This window comes from Elephas maximus, chromosome 3 (assembly GCF_024166365.1).
Source record: "Elephas maximus indicus isolate mEleMax1 chromosome 3, mEleMax1 primary haplotype, whole genome shotgun sequence".
In the NCBI taxonomy this organism is placed as follows: domain Eukaryota; kingdom Metazoa; phylum Chordata; class Mammalia; order Proboscidea; family Elephantidae; genus Elephas; species Elephas maximus.
In genome coordinates, this window is record NC_064821.1 from 74,595,062 (window position 1) to 74,616,573 (window position 21,512).

The 21,512-nt window shown below is 44.2% G+C and overlaps 1 protein-coding gene across 1 annotated transcript in view; it reads right to left on the reverse strand.

The window, feature by feature from the left end:
* Positions 1 to 21,512, reverse strand: part of CSMD2 (CUB and Sushi multiple domains 2) — a 786,100-nt gene that overhangs the window by 185,265 nt on the left and 579,323 nt on the right. The window contains exons 24-25 of the mRNA XM_049878694.1: positions 19,702 to 19,893; positions 12,651 to 12,777 (exon numbers count right to left, since the gene is read on the reverse strand). Coding sequence (XP_049734651.1) covers positions 12,651 to 12,777; positions 19,702 to 19,893 — 319 coding nt within the window. The remainder of the gene's footprint in view (positions 1 to 12,650; positions 12,778 to 19,701; positions 19,894 to 21,512) is intronic.

The following is a 21,512-nucleotide window of genomic DNA, read 5'->3' on the forward strand; positions in this document are numbered from 1 at the left end:
GAGATAAAAGGTTGTGCAGGCCACACCCCACGGAAACTTCCTTTACATTGGATCAGGGATGTCTCCTGGGTAGGTGTGTCACAATTCTACTCTAATCCTCTTTAACATAAATTAGAATCACAAAATGGAGAACAACCACACAATATTTGGAATCATGGCCTAGCCGAGGTGACACATATTTTTGGGGACACAATTCAATCCATGACACACTCTGCCCCCAAATGCCACCTGGAATTATGAATTATCACAAATGCTTTGCTATTGTGTTTTATACATATGTCTACTATGGCATTTATCACATTAATATATTAAAGTCTGTAGCACGCACTGTAGATTGGCTCATTCATATTCCATTTTCAACCCCCTTGTTTTCCATTTGTCTGTACTACTGAGGCCATAAAAAGCAAAACACAACTGATCTTCCTCCTTCCCTCAGGCAGGGGCAGCAAGTATAAGTAACAAGATGTAGGACGATGTCTCTGGGGATGGTGGTTCTTCCCAAATAGATACACAAAGCCTCACTAGGAGAAAGCTCCATGTCCTTTCCTCTTCCCTCTTCTTTTAGCCTCGAATACAGATGCAATGCCTGGAGCTGCAGCAGTCCATTTTGTTACTGTGAAGATTAAAGCTTAAGGATATCAGAGCAAAAAAAGAGGCGAATGGCATCCTGTGCAAATTCAGACTTCTTGTTCCAAGAGAAAAAAGATCTCCCATCTGCTGAAGCCAGCATCAGTCAGTTTTTCTATTTCTACTATAACTGATATAATTTATATCTGTAAGACTGAGACCTTCAAGGGCAAGAACTGAGTCTTATTTATCTTTATATCCCCAGGGCCTGGCAGAATGCCTGGCACTGAATAAATGCTCCAAGTTTTAATTGATTGCACTATTGTCTTCAAAATATTCCAATGGTTCCTTTTTTTTTTTTTTTTTACCAAGAAATCCATTCAAAATTCTCATCTTGGCATTCAGGTAAAGAGACGACTCTTTACCCACACAACCTTATCTCCTCCCCTCACCTAGCCACCAATCACATCAAATGAGTACTCTTTCCTGGACAGACTCTATATTTTGCTCCTTCATCCCTCAACTGGAATTTCACAACTCTAGGGAGAATTTCTCTCTCCCTTCCCCATTACTAAACCTGGCTTATGCTTACATCATCTACCTTGTCTTGGAGGTACCTTTTTAATTGACTATTTTCCCACTAGAATGTGAGCCCCTGCAAGATAAGGACTGGCTTTAGTCTGATTCTGATTCACGTCTCCCACTGCATAGCCTCACACAGTCTCTGGCACAAAGAAAGTCTCAAAGCGTGTTTTGTTAAGTGGAACTAAAACAGAGCCAGAGTGGCTGACTGGAAAGAGCAAAGGCTGTAGCTGGAGAGAACAGGTTCAAAATCCACATCACTGGGTTAATGGTGAGACTTCAGGCATTCAGGTTTTCTGGGCCTCTATGATCTTTTTTTTTTTTTATGATCTTATCTGTAAAATAGGGACAGAACCTGGAATACTGTAGATACTTGATAAATGATAGGTAGAGAGAGGCAATGTCAGAGCAAAAGGCTACGCTGTCTTCTCTTCTCCAATTTTTGCCTGAGCTGGTTCATTCTTTATAAAAAGGAAAACTTTGATCCAATATCAGGAACTGAAAAGAGGTCTCACCTATATACTGGAAGCTTCCATGTTCTATGTATTGGTGACATAGGTAAGAGCTCACTAGTCTGCTCTCCTGACATTAGGTGCCAGGCTTAGAGGGAGTCCATCAGCCAATTTGCCCCATTCTTTGGACTCAGGGAAAAACACCTGCCCAATGCTGCAGATGCTATGTTCAAGGGAAGGACCCATCTGCCAGACCATCTTGTCAGGTACACTCAGAAAGGGTCCACTTTCCTGCTTGGGCCACATGCAGGGATAAGCCTGACCACAGATCCCTGCAGCCACCCACTGCCCCTCGTGGGTCCTCCTGGAAAGTGATTCTCCTTGCCCAGCTTGCTGGGGTAAATCCTGACCATGGATCCCTCTAGAGGGTCACCTTCAATGCTTGGTTGCAGTTGGGGCAGGTGGGGAGGGGCAGCTGCAAGTCTTCAGTCTGTGCACCTGGGAATAGTCTGCCTTGTTGGCTATCCCATACGCTCTTCCATCTCCACACTCAAGGAAAGCCTACCTGACACCTGCTCCCACCCACAGCATGGTGCCCACATCTGTGCTTTGAGGATGCTCCACTTGGGAAAAATAAAAAGCTACTGTCTTAGGCTGGGAACCGAAACTAGTAAAGCATATATATATATATTTACATCAAGAAAATGGCTCATGCGGTTGTAGAGGCTGGAACGTCTCAAGTGCATGAGACAGGATAGAGGCTTCTCCTGATTCACGTATCTGCAGGGGCTGACAAACCCAAGATCAGCAGGTCACAGAGCAGGGCTCTTGCTCAGACTGGGAAGACTGATGAATCCCAAGATCAGCAGGAAAGACCGAAGGTAAGCTCCTAGCTCAAGTCCCAAGAGCCGGAGGTCAGAAGAACAAGAGCCAGCTGCAGGATCCACAGTAAGCAAAAGCCCACGAGCCTTGCCAGAGTATCAACTTACATTTGATGCAGGCCACATACCCAAGGAAACTCCCTTTCAACTGATTGCCTACTCAGAACAGATCCCATCATGGAGGTGACCCCAGTATATCAAATCTTATCATGGAAGTGATCACAACATCATACGGTTGCCAAACCACTGAGAATCACTGCCCAGACAAGTTGACACACAACCTTAATCATCACAATCCACCCCTTGTCAACTTTGGCACCTGTATGCATCTCCTTAAACCACACATAATACTCTGAAAAACAACAATTATAAATTCATACTGTGCCTAACATGATACACTGAACACACACAACCGAAAATGCCCTAGCCCTGTTTGCATCCTATATTTTATAAGTGAAGAAAACAAAAACATTTGGTGCACACATACAAAACAGAAATACTCATAAACAATTACAGTTCTCGTTTCTGCAGCTGGTTATAACTGGTATTTAGAACTACCTTCTTCCATAACACATTCCGTACTACCTTTGCCCTCAGCAAACACCTCAGCTGGTCATGGTGCTCTGTCTCATGGGGTGACCCCAACCTTTATTCCTGAAGGGTCTGGGCCATTAGCAGTCATGTCAGAATTGGGTTCTGTAGTTTTCCATTGACTTTAATCACAGGAGATGGCAGTACTAAGAGATGCCCTAAGGGGTTTTCTGCATTCCAGACATATTCCTCTTTACTTCCATTACGCAATATCAATCCGATTTCCTCTTGGTAGTCAGGATCAATCACACCGGCCGATATGGTAACCAGCCAGTATGGTAACTCCTTTGTCCGTTGATCCAGAGGCATAAGGGGCCCAAAGTGGCCAGGTGGCATTCTTAGCTTCCAGTTCAATGGAATCGGTGATGTGTCTCCAGGTGGGAGCACTTATCCCTTTGGAACTAAGACCTCTAGATCCACAGAACATAAGGTTGCAGGGATAGGAAGCAAAAATCCTGTCAGTGGGTCCCTAACGGTAATAATGAGAGCTGCCATTTCCATTTCCACCCCTTGATTCCTAGGCCCATGAATCCTGGCTATGGAAGAAACAGCACCATATACTGGACACTGGTTTAGAGCACATACAACCTCCTGGAGAACACTGCCCCCGCCCTGCAAGGTACTGCCACCTAGCTGGAACCGTAATTATGTCTTTAGAAGGCGATTTCATTGTTCTATCAAGCCAGCTGCTTCAGGATGATGGGGAACATGGTAAGAGCTGTGAATTCCATGAGCATGGGCCAATTGCTGCACTTCATTTGCTGTGAAGTGAGTCCATTGATCTGAGGCAATGCTGTGGGATACCATGACAGTGGATAAGGCATTCTACAAGTCCATAGATGGTAGTTTTGGCAGAAGCATTACATGCAGGGAAGGCAAATCCATATCCACAGTAAGTGTGTATTCCAGTAAGAACAAAATGCTGCTCTTTCCATGATGGAAGTGGTCCAATATAATCAACTTGCTATCAAGTTGATGGCTGATCACCTTGAGGGATGGTGCCATATTGGGGACTCAGTGTTGGTCTCTACTGCTGGCAGATTGGGCACTCAGCAGTGGCTGTAGCAAAGTCGGCCTTGGTGAGTGGAAGTCCACATTGTTGTGCCCATGCATAACTTTCACCCCTGCCACCATGGTCACTTTGTTCATGAGCACATTGAGCAATGACAGGAGTAGCTAGGGAAAAAGGATGACTGGTTCCCACAGAATGTGTCATCCTATCTACTTGATTGTTAAAATGATCCTCTGCTGAGGTCACCCTTTGGTGAGCATTCACATGAGACACAAACAAGATCTTCACTTGTTTGGCCCATTCAGATAGGTTTATCCACATACCTCTTCCCCCTTCCTCCTTGTCTCCAATTTTCCAATTATGTTCCTTCCAAGTCCCTGACCATCCAGCCAAACCACTGGCCACAGCCCATGAATCAGTGTACAATTGCACATCTGGCTGTTTCTCTTTCCAAGCAAAGTGAATAGCCGGGTACACTGCTCCAAGTTCTGCCCATTGGGAGGATTTCCCTTCACCACCATTTTTCAGGGAGTTCCCAGAAAGGGGCTGTAGTGTTGCCGCAGTCCACTTTAGAATGGTGCCTGCATACCCTGCAGAACCATTTGTAAACCAGATACAAGTTTTCTTTTACTCAATTGATCATAAAGAAACTCTCCATGAGGCCATAAGTGCAGACTGAGAGTTGGAAGGTAATGTGACAGGAGTGGAGACCACGGACACTTGGGCCACTTCCTCATGCAACTTACTTGAGTCTTCAGGTCCTGCTGGGCCTGATCTCATATATACCACTTCCTTTTACTGGTGGAGTGCTGCTGTGCATGTCCAGCTTTATGACTCTGTGGATCAGACAACACCCAGTTCATGATGGGCAACTCAGCGCGCATGGTGACTTGGTGGCCCGTGGTTAAGCATTCATTTTCTACTAAGGCCTAGTAACAAGCCAAAAACTGTTTCTCAAAAGGACAGGATAGCAGGGCTTTGCTCCAAAATCCTAAGGGCCTACACTCTGATTCACCAATAGGTGCTTACCAAACACTCCAAACAGCATCTCTGTCTGCCACAAACACTTCAAGCACCATTGGATCATCCAGATCATATGGCCCAAGTGTCAGAGCAGCTTGAACAGCAGTCTGAACCTGTCTCAGAGCCTTCTCTTGTTCTGGACCCCACTCAAAACTAGCTTTTCGAGTCACTTGATAAATAGGCCAAAGTAATACACCAAATGAGGAACACCAAATGTTGCCTCCAAAATCCAAAGAGGCCTACTAGGTGAAATGCCTCCTTTTTAGTTGTGGAAGGAGCCAGATGCAGTAACTTATCCTTCACTTTAGAAGGACTATCTCAACATGCCACACACCACTGGACCCCTAGAAATTTCACTGAGGTGGAAGGTGCCTGAATTTTTGTGGGATTAATTTCCCACCCTTTTGCATGGAAATGTTTTACCAATAAGTCCAGAGTCATTGACACTTTCTCCTTACTAGGTCCAGTCAGCATAATGTCATCATGTAATGGACCAGTGTTACATCTTGTAGAAGGGAAAGGCAATCAAGGTCCCTGCAGACTAAATTATGACATAAGGCTGGAGAGCTGATACAGGCCTGAGCTAGGCAACTGAAGGTGTATTGCTGGCCTTGCCAGTTGAAGGCAAACTGCTTCTGATGGTCCTTCAAAACAGGTATGGAGAAAAAGGCATTGGCCAGATCAATACCTGCATACCAGGTACCAGGAAATGTATTAATTTGCTCAAGCAATGAAACTACATCTGGAACAGCAGCTGCAATTGAAGTCTTCACCTGGTTAAGTTTTTGATAATCCTTCTCCAAGATCCGTTTTCTGCCATAAGTCCATATGAGTCAGACTATTCTGATTACTGCTTTGACTCCAATGTCCATTATGGTAAGCATGCCCACCTTGTCTTTGTCTATTGAGTGCTACCACTTGGCCCCTACCACCACGGGGTCCAATCAGGCCCATTGCAGTTAGGTGTCTTAATTCATTTAGGGCAGTTCCCACCATCAAATCTGACTTACACAAAATAGCAATTACGGCAGTCTTCAAGGATGCTGGGGCTACCTTCATAAATTTGTTCCTTACCATTATGGTAAAAGTTATATCCTCTGGGCACTCTATGAGTGGGTCTGTGGGTCTAACCTGATAAATCCACTCTAGCATGCCAATTTCCCTAAGCCTTTGGATACCTTCTTCTACAGTATACCAAGGCAATTCTGGTACTTCAACTTGATTTAGTTTAGGCCACCGCGTAATCCATGCTTCAGCTACCCAACCAAATAAACTATTAGCTCCTTTCCTAACTTCTTGAGCCGAAACACTGAATGAAGAATCTGTGTATAGTGGGCCCATATCAGTAAACTCAGACGGATCCATCTTTATGTTCCTTGAACCAGTACCCCACAGCCTGAATAGCCATTTCCACACATATTCCCCAGGTTTCTGTTTGTACATATTAGAAAAGTCAAGCAGCTCTTTTGAAGTAGAGCATACCTTCTCCTGGGTCACACTTTGTACTTCACCTTTTGGGGCTTGCTGGAACTTAAGTCTAGTTATAGGTGTAGAAGCCAAAATCAGTAGTAGGGAAGTGTTTTGAGAAGATTCAACATTGTCTTGTAAAGCATCTGCCACAGGCAATAACCCAGGCAATTATTCAGACAAAGGCTCTTTAGAAGCAGCTGGATTAATCTCATTATACGGGAGTGGAGGCACTAATGGTTTTATTGGGGAGGGTGGTTTAGCAGGCAAACATGGAGTAATCTCTTTGGATGGGAGTGAGAGGGCTGGTTCTATTGCTAGGACTGATTCAATGGAATTTAGGGCCTCAGTGTCTCCAGTTCCTTGATTATCTGCCCATATGTCCCCATCCCAAGTTTCAGGATAACATTTCTTCCCAATCAATGCCCTCACTTTGACATCAGACACCTTTCAAGGTTGGCAATTGAGTTGGCATTGTAATTCAGCCACTCTTATGATAAGACTCTGGGTTTGCTTTCTGCAATATCAGCTCTGTTACTACAAGAAATCAGGCTTTCTTTCAAGGCACACGTGGAAACTTTGAGATTGTTTACGCAGCACTTGCACTTTGACTCTGCAGCCCTGAGCTCATCTCTTTCATTCAACAGCCTGTCTGGCAAAAGTAGGACCAACCAACCAGCTTCCTTACACTTCTTATTACGACAAAATTGTAGAAAGGTATCACATATGCAATCACTCAGAGCCTTGCCTTTCACCAATACCTGATCTATTGGTGGTGATATTTTGTGAATTTGAGTTCTACCTCACGCCATGGGTTGGCAGAGCCCTCTTTACTACTGGAAGCAGAGTCATCAACATCTATAAGACTAACCAGACTTGAGAACCAATTTAGAAAACTCATCCTTACAATTTTGTTTCTCTAGAACCATTCTCAGTACCAAATGTCTTAGGCTGGGTTCTCTAGAGAAGCAAACCAGTAAAATGTATAAATATTTATAGAAAAAAAAATTTTATAGAGAGAGGTTTATATCAAGGAAATGGCTCACCCAAGTCCATGGGTCAGGATTGAGGCTTCTCCTGATGCACATAGCTGTAGGAGCTGGCAAACCCAAGATCTGCAAGTCAGGGAGTAGGGTTCTTGCTCACAGGCTGGGAAGACTGACAAATCCCAAAATTGGCAGCCGAGACCAAAGGTAAGCTGCTAGGTCAAGTCCCAAGAACTGGAGGTCAGATGAAAAGGAGCCAGCTGCAGGATCCACAGTGAGCAAAAGCCCACGAACCTTGCCAGAATGTCCACTTATATTCGATGCAGGCACATGCCCAAAGAAACTCCCTTTCAACTGACTGGCTACTCAGAGCAGATGCCATCATGGAGGTGATCACATTATATCAAATCTCACCATGGAAGTGATCACAACATCATATGGTTGCCAAACCACTGAAAATCATGGCCCAGCCAAGTTGATGGACGACCTTAACCATCACAGCTACCTACCCAACTCCTGATGGGAGTCCTTATCACTTGGGAATCACATGTCAGGCACCATTCTAAGTGCTTTATGTAAGTTAACTAATTTAATCCTCATAGCTACCTATGTGATAACCAAAATCAAACCAAACCCAGCACTGTCCAGTTGATTCCGACTCATAGTGGCCCTATAGGACAGAGTAGAACTGCTCCATAGAGTTTCCAAGGAGCGCCTGGTGGATTTGAGCTGCTGACTCTTTGGTTAGCAGCCATAGAGCACTTAACCACTAAGCCACCAGGGTTTCCACCTATGTGATAGGTATTATTTTAAATCACTATTTTACAAATGGGAAAACTGATGCACAGAGAGCTTAAAGAGCTTGCCCAAGCTATGTAGGTAATAATTGTGGCAGGTTGCCTGGTACCAGAGTCCAGCTCTTGGCTATGATTTGCTACTGAATGAATAACAAAACTTCTGGGACATAAAGAGAAGTAGCTCTTGAAGAGGAATCCAGCTGAATAATCAGACCAAATGGCCCAACTGCAAAATGCAGTCGATGCAGGGAAAAACAGAAGACAATGTAAAATACAACCTAAGTCATTTTCTCAGAGAGATTCAAGACAATAAAACATTGATAAAAACAAAAGTAAGCTGTCAGGAGCAATCTGAAAACAAAATGCAGTTTCCTTGCAATAAAAATAAAAACAAGATTTCCAAAATACAGAGACAGTAAATAACAGGATAAATACTGCTAAAAACTGAATTGATGAAACAATAAGCTTATTGTCGAAATGAAAACAGGATATAGAACTTCCAAATGACTAGAAGAAAAACAAAGCCAATTTGATCAAATTAGCTAGCAACGGGAAGGGTAAAAATAAAAAAACGCATTAAAGAAGCATAATGTATTTTACTTGAAAGAAAGCATAATACACTTGATATAACAGAAATATATAGAACCCTGAACTCTTTTCTTTCTTTTTCAAATATTCATGGAACATATATAAAACAAAACAAAGTTCAGAAAGAAAAAATGCACATATAAGAATAATAATAATAAAAACATAATTCCCCCCCCCCCCCCAAAAAAGCCATCTGGTAAGTTTTAAAAAATTCTTAAACACTCTTGGGTTAAAAAGAACTCTAAACTGAAATTGCACAGTATTTAGAAATCAAAACAGTAGAACATATGAAAATGACAAATTTCCCGGAAGAAAACTATATAAAGAACTAGAAGCAGTAAGGACAAATAAGTATCATTTTGTCTATCACACTGGTACACACTAAAAGGATTGACGATATTCAGTGATGCTGTCTGGGGAATTAGGCTTCCCATGGACTTTCAGTGGACATGTTAATTATTACAATATTATTACAATATCTAGAGAGAGATTTGAAGTCATATATCAAAATTTTGCTTCTGTGAATATATCCTAAGGAAATAATTTGAAGACTGCAAAGATTCATGTTCACTTGTGTAAAAAACTGAAAATATGCACTTCATCAATAAAGGAATCGTGAAATAAATTATGTTTGTGCATACGACAGAATTCCCTGTCACCTGCAAACAGGATGAGGTATATCTATACATATTGACATAATAAGACGATGATATACAATGAAGTGGTAAAACAAAAAGCAAGTTACCGAGCCATGCATAGAGATGATCTTATTTTCGAAACCATGTTTATTGCATTTGCTTTCTGTATATATTGGCATATAAACGATCTAAAAGAATAAGTAGAGCACACTGTTAACAACGGTTATATTATGTGGGGCGTGTAGAAGAAAACAGAGTAAGACTATCAGGATTTTTGATTTCTACTTTATAAACTTCTATATTGTTTGCATTTTGAGTAAAAAAAAATGAGTATCTATTAAGTCAGAATCGACTGGACAGCAACTAACAACGACATTGTATGTGTAAGGACTCTGAGTGGAACAAGTGATTTTCCATTAGCTGCTAGCCTAAAGGTTGGTCCATTCAAACTCACTCACTGGCTCCGACTCATAGCGGCCCCATGTGACAGAACAAAACATTGCTCAGTCCTGCACCATCTTCACAATAATACATATGTTTGAGTCCATTATGGCAGCCACTGTGTCAGTGCATCTTGCTGAGAGAGCTGAAATGGACCGGACACAAGTGCCTGCTACAGTGTGGCTAGGATGGCGAGCTGGAGTGGGGGGTTGGGTGAGCACAGGAAAGACACACACCCCTCACTCTCCTCTGCTTACTTAGCATTGGTTCCTTTGAGGTTACCATGGTTCCAAGAAGCCTTCCAGGATTGAGGACTGATGTCATCTTCATATTCTCCTGGCTATTTCCCATCTTGGGGTCCTCCCACACACACTCAGCCTGTCTCCTCCTAGCCCCCTACCCCGTGACTTTTTATTTCATCCTATGTTGCTGTCCTGTTCCAGTCCTGTTCCTGTCAAGTCGATTCCGACCCACAGAGACCTCATAGAAGTGCCCCATAGGGTTTCCAACGCTATAAATCTTTATGGAAGCAGACTGCCACCTCTTTCTTCCATGGAGGGGCTGGTGGGTTTGAACCACTGACCTTTCAGTTAGCAGCTGAGAGCTTAACCACTGTACCACCAGAGCTCCTTCTATGTTGCTGAGGGTAGGATATTTCCTGTATTTAATTTTGATCTTTTCTTCCTGATGGCTGCTAGGAAGTGGTCCTCACTTCTCCCCTCCACCCCACCATTCCCATAAGTAATAATGGTCCTCACTGCTGATCAGAGAGCCCTTTGTTTGTCTCTTGTCCTCTCCCTCTGTCAGCTGCTCCAAGACCAGCTCTTCTCTCCTTCAGCCCTTGTCCTAGATCTTAATTCCCAGAGAACTGCTGATTCCTGAGGTATGCTCATGTTGCCATGTCATGGGGAAGTCTATCCTCCTTTGTAGAAAATGCATGCCAGAGTATGTAGGAAGAAGTAGCAACGTCTACATCGCACTTTCAAGTAATTCAGCAAAAAGAAAGGCAGCAAATAAGGCAGAACATTAACAAACGCTGAGTCTAGGTAGTAGGAAGGCAGGTGTTTGCTGTGCTGTTCTTCAAACTTTTCTGGATATTGTACTTACTGTATGTCACACAATTAAAAAAAAAGGCGGGGGGGGGGACAAAAGAAGCCTCAATTTCCTATTTACTGAGGACAGAGAGATCAGCTGGTGTGACCTTCTAAATGTCTTTTGAACTTGTGCCTATTCCTCCACCCGCATTCCACTGCCTGGGTTCAGCCCTCATCACCTACCAGCCAGACTATGGACACAGCTTCTCCACTGGGCTCCCAGGCCTGATCTACCCCTGAATATGTCCAAACCCAGCCTCACAGCATCCAAGGACCTCCATGCCCTGGGCACAGCATATCTCCCTAGCTTCCTGTCCCACAGCTCTTCCGACCTACCAATTCACATGCAAAGCTCCAAACCAAAAACCAAACCCATTGCCTTCCAGTTGATTCCGAATCATAGCGACCCTATAGGACAGAGTAGAACTGCCCCATAGAATTTCCAAGGAGCGCCTGGCAGATTCGAACTGCTGTAGCACTTAACCACTGCGCTGTATGAGTTGGAATCGACTCGATAGCAATGGGTTTGCAATGCTCCAGCCACATGAAACCATTTCCAGCTCCCCGAGCCTGACCACAAGGCTTCACTTCCTGTGTTAGAAGGCCCTTCCCTTCACCAACCTTCCTCCATGGATACCTAGCAAGCTCCTCTCCATGGTTCAGGACTCAGCTCTGTGTCACCTTTTCCAGAATAACATCCCTCTTCTCCTCCTGTCCTGCCTTCTCATTCCCCTTCTTCTCATGCCCTGTGCAAAGGTCTGTGGTATGAGCACATCTTCTCTACTTTCTGTGAATAGTGACTGGGCCTCATTCACTGATGTAACATCAGCACCTCGCACAGGTACTGCCATGTGAGGGAATGACTCAGTGATGCTCCAAGGTAGGGATGCAGGAAAACCTTCTTCTGACTTGTAGATGTGTCCGCTAGAGTAAAACAGTCGCTTAGGCTTTTGACTCACTCATTGTTCATTCGATGTTTATCACGGGACTTTCTGGCTCCACTCATCATATACCTGAGTCCTACTTCAGAGAAATAGCCACACCACCATTACTAAATATGTGCCATGTCCCAAGTACCATGCTAAGCGTATTACATGCAATATCTCATTCAAATGCTTTAAGTTAATCCTGGGAAGCTGGTATTATAACCTATAATTTACTGAAGAAGATAGTGAGTCTCAGAGAGATTAAGGACCTTGCCCAAAGTCCTGCAAATAGTAAATGGCGGGGCTGGGATTCAAACGGATCTCTGTGGCTTAAAGCCTGTGTCCTCAGCCACCTTGCTGTAAGTGGGTCATCTATGACAGTGGGTTTTCTGAACTTGGTAGCAGCCCTGTGAGGCTGAGACTGTCCTTTCCAGGTTTCTTACAAGACCCAGCACAGGCCTGGGCCATACCAAACTCTGTTGACCATGAGGACCTCCAGGTTGATGGAGGCAGGTCCAGGCACTAGCTGGATGGCTAGGTGACAATGCCGGTGATGGCTCCTCTGAACAACTGGCAATGGTTACTTTGTAGGCCCTGATACTTACCCAATGGTGCAGCCGGCATCAGCCTCGATGGTCCAGATGCAGTTGAGATTGTGTTCGTAGGGAGCTGGGTACCCGGGTGACAGCACCTGTCCCGACACCTCTCCTTTCACTGTCCCTCCACACTCAGCTGAAAGAAATCCCAAAAGAGTGAGCTTCTTGGGGTGGGCTGAGCTGTCCGCAGTAACTCACTAGGTCCTCTTGCCTGTGGGTTCCTGAGTCCCTCTTGTTTATTCCAGGTGATTGAACACACCATATAAAAGTTTCCTAATACATAAAGAACATCTACAACTCAACAGTAAAAAGACAAATAATCCAGTTTTTAAAAAATGGGCAAAGAATTTAAATAGACATTTCTCCAAAGAAAGTACACAAAGGGACAATACGCACATGAAAAGATGCTCATTACCATTAGTCATTAAAAAAAAAAAAAAAAGCCCATTGCCGTCCAGCCAATTCCAACTCACAGTGACCCTGTAGGACAGAGTAGAACTGCCCCATGGGGTTTCCAAGGCTGTAAATCTTTATGGAAGTAGACTGCCACATCTTTCTCTCGCAGAGTGACTGGCAAGTTCAAACTGCCAACCCTTCAGTTAGCGGTCAGGAGCTTTAACCACTGTGTGACCAGGGCTCCTCATTAGCCATTAGGGAAATACAAATCAAAGCCACAATAAGACACCACTTCACACCTGCTAGGATGGTGGGAATGTGTAACGGTGCAGCTGCCATGGAAAACAATTTGGTAGTTCCTTAAAATGTTAAACATACAGTAACCATATGACCCAGCAATCTGGCTCTTAGGAATATAACTAGGAAAAATGAAAACATATGTTCACATGAAAGTCGTCTGTTCATAATAGACAAAAGTATAAATAGCCCAAATGTCCAGCAACTCATGGATGGATAGACAAAATGTGCTACGTACATACAATGGGCTGTTATTCAGCCATAAAAAGGGATGGAGTGCTGACGTGCTACAACATGGGTGAACTTTGAAAACACATGCTATGTGTAAGAAGTCAGACACAAAAGGCCACGTATTCTATGATTCCATTTACATGAAAGGTCCAGGACAGGCTAATCTCCAGAGACAGAAAGTGGATTAGTAGTTGCCAGGGCTTGGGGGTGGGAGGAAGAGGGGCAGAGGGGTGATTGCTAACGGGTATGGAGTCTCCTTTTGGGGAAACAAACATTAAAAAATTTGATTGTGGTGATGGTTGCATAACCGTGAGAATATACTAAGAAAACACTGAACTGTACACATTAGATAGTGAATTGTATGATATGGGAATTATATCTCAGTAAGGCTGTTAAAAAAAAAAAAAAAAAGGAAAGAAAGAACAGATTCCTGTGTGCCCTGTGCGTAGGGCTGGCAGCCTACTTTGTGACTAAACTCCTCAAGGCCTCACATGGAGGAACATGTGGGCCTTGAACCTGCTCCTTGACAGCAGTGGGACCTGTGCTAGGTGCAGGAGAACAGAAGTAAACAAGACCCCATCCCTCCTCTGGATGAGCCTGTGGATGAGTGGAGGACATAGCCCCAGTGTGTGCTGCATGCCCCGATCCAGGCACGCTCATGGCAAGTGGTGGCACAGAGGAGGATGTGGCCAATCTCTCTTGTCACAAGGCAGAGAGGCAGGGAGGACCTTGGTTTCAAATGAGTCTTGAAGGAAGAGTAAGAGTAGGCCAGGTTGGTTGAGTGGCATGGGTGGGACAGTCACCTGAGACAGATGACTCCTCCTGGCCTTCTCCTCCTTCCTCCCGCACATCTCATCTTCTTCCAGATAACCTTGGCGACATTTTTTTTTTCTCACACTAGACCCTGCTTTGTCCCCATTGTTAGAGTCTTGGCTCAGGCCCTCATCGTCTCCCAGCTGGCAGAGCTGAGTCTTGTCCACCCTCAGCAGTGCCACCAGAGTGATCTTTCTAAAATGCAAATCTGGCCATGAAACCTTCCTTCCTGGAATGAAGACCAAATTCTGCAGTAGAGCCCATTGAGCTTCCAGAGGGGCTTCCTCTGGCCTCTGGCCCCCCTACGCTGCCACCCTTGCTCTAGCCAAGTCTAATCAACTTCATGAACTCAGGAACACTGGACATCTTTGTACCTGTACTTGGACTGACAACCTGACAAACATCATCCCTGTGAAACCTTTTGTAGATACCTCCACCCTAGGCAGAATTGACACTGTTCTCCTTTGCGTCTTCATTATAACTTGAACAGCTTTTTATCATAGTGTCCACAGCATGTTATTAAATCCTATCTATCTCCTCCACAAGACTAAACTCCTTGGCAGCAGGGATCTTGTTTTACTCATATTTGCATATCAAATGCTTAGTACAGTGTTTGGTACATATGCTTAATAAGTGCTTATTGAATGAATGGATAGATAGGTGACCAAATGAATAAAAGAAGCTGTTGCCTTCCAGACAAATTACAATGAGGATCTGAACCAAGACAGCAAAAGTAAAAATGAGGAGAAGACTTAGTACAGAGCTATTAAGGAAAAGGAATAATTGATTAAGCAAGAATGTAGAATAAGTAGGAGAAGATGGGATCAAGATCACAGATGGAAGACTGACCTTCACCTGTTGCTATAAAGAACTCATCAAGTGTATCAAGGGCTCCATGGCTTCACACAGGACCACCATGGAAGGGAAAGGGGGCCCTCTACCACTAAGAGTTCTTGGGAGACCAGATCCTTTGCTTGAAGTCTCACTGGCTGTGAGTCCTTCCTCCATAGTGCTGTTGGGACAGGGGGTACCAACCTGACTGAAAGACGCCAGGTAGAATGGGCCAATGGAAGAGAACAGAGTGTGGGTGAGAGGGAGACCTATAAGCTGTGGGGAGGAAGCCCGTCTGGCCCCACAAATAGAGGAGGTAGCTGGAAAGATGTCATGCCATTATCCAGGTCCTTGCCTAGGGCTTTCTTCCACATTTCAGGTGGAGAAGCACCTTCTGCTTCCCAGCAAGTGTTTGGAGGCAGCAGTACTGGAATTATTTCCTCATGGACACAACTGCTTCTTTCCCATAGGATCCCTGAATCTGGGGAATGGCAGGTGGGCAGGAGGGGGACAAATGGGCAAGCATGAGCGGACTCACCAACATCAGGACCCTAGGCTCTATCCTTTCTGGACTTATCCCTTCTTTCCATCCTAGAGCCTTGGCTGATTCATTTGCCTGCAGAGTCCACTCAGCCATCTCATCAATGAAGAAGACACTTGGATGCTTTAAGCCACAGCAGTCATTTCTGGTAGACCATAATGAAGTCTACCATGATATGACATATGTAAAAATATAAAATCCCAAGTACACAGACTTATTCCCAGCAGTGGAGCCTGAGCGATTCTCATTGGAGAAGGCCTCCAAAGTTTAAAGCATAAATACTAGCCTTCCTTGAGTGGACCCTCTAAATCTAGTTCAATCATGATGTTTGACATTCAAACAACTTTATAGCGAATACTTTCTGCAAAGCACATAACTCTTTTATCACGTGAATCATCATGCCTCCTTCACATTTTGCTTGCTCTGGCTTGCCTTTGGCGTTATACCACTGTCTGTCTATGTATGTGTCCCTACTGGCCTAGGATCTACTCTTCTCTGCATCCACAGTACTGGCACAGGGCCTGACGCATGAACGAAAGAAGGAAGTAGAAAGAGGGTGAAGGGGGAAAGGGCTGGGCATGCCTGCAGAGTGGGTCAAGCTCAAATACAAGGGGGGAGGAAGATCCTACAGGCTGCTACTATGGTCTCTCTACTTTCAGGCATAAAATCCTTGCCCACAGACCCTCTGCTGTGTAACAGTGCTGAAAATCCTGTTAAAAAGTAGTTGTCTTGGGGAAAAGAACCAATCTCAGTCATTAGCACTTCTCATCATGCTGGTTCATACCATCATCCACTGCACATGCTTAAACAAGAATTCTTTCCTTCCATGCCCCTCTCCCCCATCGTTGGTGAATTCTTACCCATCCTTCCTAATCCCAATAGTAACATTACATTCTATGGGAAACTTCTTCTGTATTCCCTAATACTTTGCACGTAAGTCTTTTACAGCAATTATCTTGAATTATAATTACCTGCTTATGTGTCAATTCCCCTTACTAGAGTATAAGTTTGCCCAAAGACAGGGAACATACTTTATTCTTTGTTTTTTTAATTTTTAAAAAATTAAAAAAGTTTTTTTTAATGGTACATGCATAGTAGGCACTTAAATGTTTTTCCAATGGATGTTTGTGGTCTTGTATGATTATGGGACACCTGAATTTAGAGACTATCTGAAGAACAGATTTGACGCATTGAACACTGGTGACCAAAGACTGGACAAGTTGTGGGACGACATCAGGGACATCACCCATGAAGAAAGCAAGAGGTCACTGAAAAGACAGGAAAGAAAGAAAAGACCAGGACGGATGTCAGAGGAGACTCTGAAACTTGCTCTCGAACGTCAACCAGCTAAAGCAAAAGGATGAATTGATGAAGTAAAAGAACTGAACAGAAGATTTCAAAGGGCGGCTCGAGAAGACAAAGTAAAGTATTATAATAACATGTGCAAAGAGCTGGAAATGGAAAACCAAAAGGGAAGAACACACTTGGCATTTCTCAAGCTGAAAGAACTGAAGAAAAAATTCAAGCCTCGAGTTGCAACAGTGATGGATTCTATGGGGAAAATATTAAATGAAGCAGGAAGCATCAAAAGAAGATGGAAGGAATACACAGAGTCATTATACCAAAAAGAATTAGTTGATGTTCAACCATTTGAAGAGGTGGCATATGATCAGGAACCGATGGTACTGAAGGAAGAAGTCCAAGCTGCTCTGAAGGCATTGGCGAAAAACAAGGCTCCAGGAATTGATGGGCTACCAATTAAGAGGTTTAACAAACAGATGCAGCACTGGAAGTGCTCACTCGTCTAATGCCAAGAAATATGGAAGACAGCTTCCTGGCCAACTGACTGGAAGAGATCCATATTCATGCCTATTCCCAAGAAAGGTGATCCAACTGAATGTGGAAATTATAGAACAATATCATTAATATCACATGCAAGCAAAATTTTGCTGAAGATCATTCAAAAATGGCTCCAGCAGTATATCGACAGGGAATTGCCAGAAAGTCAGGCCTGTTTCAGAAGAGGACGTGGAACCAGGGATACCATTGCTGATGCCAGATGGATCCTGGCTAAAACCAGAGAATATCCGAAGGATGTTTACCTGTGTTTTATTGACTATGCAAAGGCATTCAACTGTGTGGATCATAACAAACTATGGATAACATTGCGAAGAATGGGAATTCAAGAACACTTAGTTGTGCTCATGAGGAACCTTTACATAGGTCAAGAGGCGGTTGTTTGGACAGAACAAGGGATACTGATTGGTTTAAAGTCAGGAAAGGAGTGCGTCAGGGTGGTATTCTTTCACCATACCTATTTAATCTGTATGCTGAACAAATACTCCGAGAAGCGGGACTATATGAAGAAGAACGGGGCATCAGGATTGGAGGAAGACTCATTAAGAACCTGTGTTATGCAGATGACACAATCTTGCTTGCTGAAAGTGAAGAGGACTTGAAGCACTTACTAATGAAGATCAAAGACCACAGCCTTCAGTATGGATTACATCTCAACATAAAGAAAACAAAAATCCTCACAACTGGACCAGTGAGCAACAGTATGATAAAGGGAGAAAAGATTGAAGTTGTCAAGGATTTCATTTTACTTGGATCCACAATCAATAGCCATGGAAGCAGCAGTCAAGAAATCAAAAGACGCATTGCATTGGGTAAATCTGCAGCAAAGGACCTCTTCAGAGTGTTGAAGAGCAAAGATGTCACCGTGAAGACTAAGGTGCGCATGACCCAAGCCATGGTATTTTCAATCACATCATATGCATGTGAAAGCTGGACAGTGAATAAGGAAGACCAAAGAAGAGCTGACGCCTTTGAATTGTGTTGGCGAAGAATATTGAATATACCATGGACTGCCAAAATAACAAACAAATCTGTCTTGGAGGAAGTGCAGCCAGAATGCTCCTTAGAGGCAAGGATGGCAAGACTGGGTCTTACATACTTTGGACATGTTGTCAGGAGGGATCAGTCCCTGGAGAAGGACATCATGCTTGGCAGAGTACAGGGTCAGCAGAAAAGAGGAAGACCCTCAACGAGGTGGATTGACACAGTGGCTGCAACAATGGGCTCAAGCATAACAACGATTGTAAGGATGCCGCAGGACTGGGCAGCGTTTTGTTCTGTTGTGCAGAGGGTTGCTGTGAGTCTGAACTGGCTCGACGGCACCTACCAACAACAACATGATTAGCCAGTGATGTGTTAACAGACATGCTGTCGTTCTGGGACACGGGAAAGGAGATGGGAAGAGGGATAGGCCTGGCGTCAGGGCTGGGGATGTGGGACAAAGCAGTGTGGTAAGAATCCTGATCAGTGAGGAGGGTAAAACGTGGGGTCAGGTGGGTGGTAAGAGATGAAAAATCCAGACACATGTAACAATGTGTTTCACCTATTTCACATTTCTGCCTTAGGCCAGCCTTCTCTTGTCCTGAGACCCAAGAATAAAGCTTCCCCAGAGCCTCTGCTGACACCAGATGTACCTTAGGCTTAAGATGCCAGTTAATTATCTTAACTCTTCAACCTTCCCCCAGAAAGGAAGCATTTTTTCTACAGGGAAACTGAGGCCCAGAATGAGTTGGAGACTTGAGTCCTGGTGGTGAAGGGACCACTGGGATGCAGGCAAAAGCAGAAACCTCTCCCTTTCTAACTGACTCTCCCACCTCGCTCCATCTCCAGCGTCACAATTCTGAGTGTGCGTCTTGCTAAGTGTGTGACAGTGGCAATCCACCATGCCTGGCTGCGTTCCTGCCTGAAGTAATGAGGTGTCAAAGTGAGGACATGGAGAAAGGAGCGGCAGGATGAGGATGATCCCTGTTAAAAGGGGGGTTCAGTCCAACTAGATGGGCTCCCAGGTCCTGAAGGGCTGAGATCCTCACTGAGACCAGAGCAGGGAGCCCGAGGTGTGAAAAAAAGGAGCTTGAAAAGCAGGCAGCCTCCTACCAACACAGGTGGGGAGAGGCCGGTCCCAGGTCCTGCGCTCGCCACTCAGACATAGTAGCTCCTCACTGCCCCGCAGAGTGTATCCAGGGTCACAGCTGAAGGACACAGAACTCCCTGCGAAATGACCTCCATCGTGGACTTTGTAGCCAAACAGGGGGGTTCCTGGGTCCTCGCATTTGATGAGTTCAAAACCTGGTGAAGAATAAAGAGGCAATGTGAGGAAGGTGCTCCTGCCATGACAGAAACCATGCTCCCTCTCTTCCCTCAGACCGCATGTGCTCAAGGAAGACACCTGGTAAGTATCTCTAGGTTCTGATGGCATCACCAATTTGGATTCTCTCCACATTCCAATACTCAGGTGAGGGGATATTAAGGAGCATTGATTCCCCTGGTGCTATATGCAAATGATTCCAGTTATTCCTCCCAAACCCACTGTCAAACCCATTGCCTTCAAGTCACTTCTGGTTCATAGCGACCCTACAGGACAGAGTAGAACTGCCCCATAGGGTTTCCAAGGAGCGGCTGGTAGATTTGAACTGCCAACCTTTTGGTTAGCAGCCAAGCTCTTAACCATGGTGCCACCAGGGCTCCTATTTCTCCCAGGCGAAGGCCTGGGTTTTCTATTTCCTGTGTTTGACTCCTTAGTGTTTTGTTAGCAGGAGGTGTTTTTCCTCCATTTTGCTCACTGAGACATCCTTATGGGATCATGTAATATGGAAAAGTCACTTTAACTGAATGTTTAAAATCTCAATTATTTTCTACTTAAATATACCATGGCAAAAGCCTGGAAAAGGAAGCTGACTTACAGCTCCTACTATATGGTACTTTACGTGTGCTATCTCTCACTTGTTATTCATAGGAGTCTTATAGGTAGGTATAATTACCTGCGTTTTACAACTGTGCACACAGACTTGGGAAGGTTAAATAAATTGTTCCAAAGCCGCATAATTGTCAAATGATAGCAGTGGGATTCAATGTCACTCTGCTTAATCCTGCTCCACTGTACCGTCTGCTGTAACAGGCGAAGATCCCTAAGCTGGGCAGCTGACAGCCCGAGCAGGGGAATCCTGTCTATACTCACTGGGGTTCTTAATAACAGATTTATTGAGATATAATCACATACCGTGCAATTCACCCACCTAAAGTGCACAATTCAATTTTTTTTATTATATTCACAGTGGTGCAACCATCACTGCAATCAATTTTAGAGCATTTTCATCTGCCCAAAAGGAAGCCCCATATGCCTATTAGCAGTTATTATCCATTTCCTTCCCAACACCTGCCTCCCCACACATCCAGCCCTAGGAAAAAACTAATGTACATTATGTATCTGTGGATTTGCCTATTATGGACATTTCATAGAAGTCAGATCATACACTATGTGGTTCATTTAGCATAATGATTTCAAGATTCATCCAAGTTATCGCATGTACCAGTATTTCATTTTTTTAATTGCCAAATAATTCCATTGTATCTGTTCATCAGTTGATGGATACTCATTGAATTTTAAAACATTCTGGAAGAGCATATTCCTTCCCTACCTAATGAGCAAGTGGTGGTTCAGTGGTAGAATTCTTGCCTTCCACGTGGAAGACCTGGGTTCAATTCCTGGTCAATGCTCCCCAAGCACAGCCACCACCCACCTGTCAGGGGTGGACGGTGCGCTGCTATGATGCTGAGCAGCTTCCGGTGGAGCTTCTAGACTAAAAAGGACTAGGAAGAAAGGCCTGTGGTCTACTTGTACACGAGGCTGCCGTGAGCCGAGGGCCAACCTAATGGCATCTAACAACAACAACGAGCAAGTAGGGGCT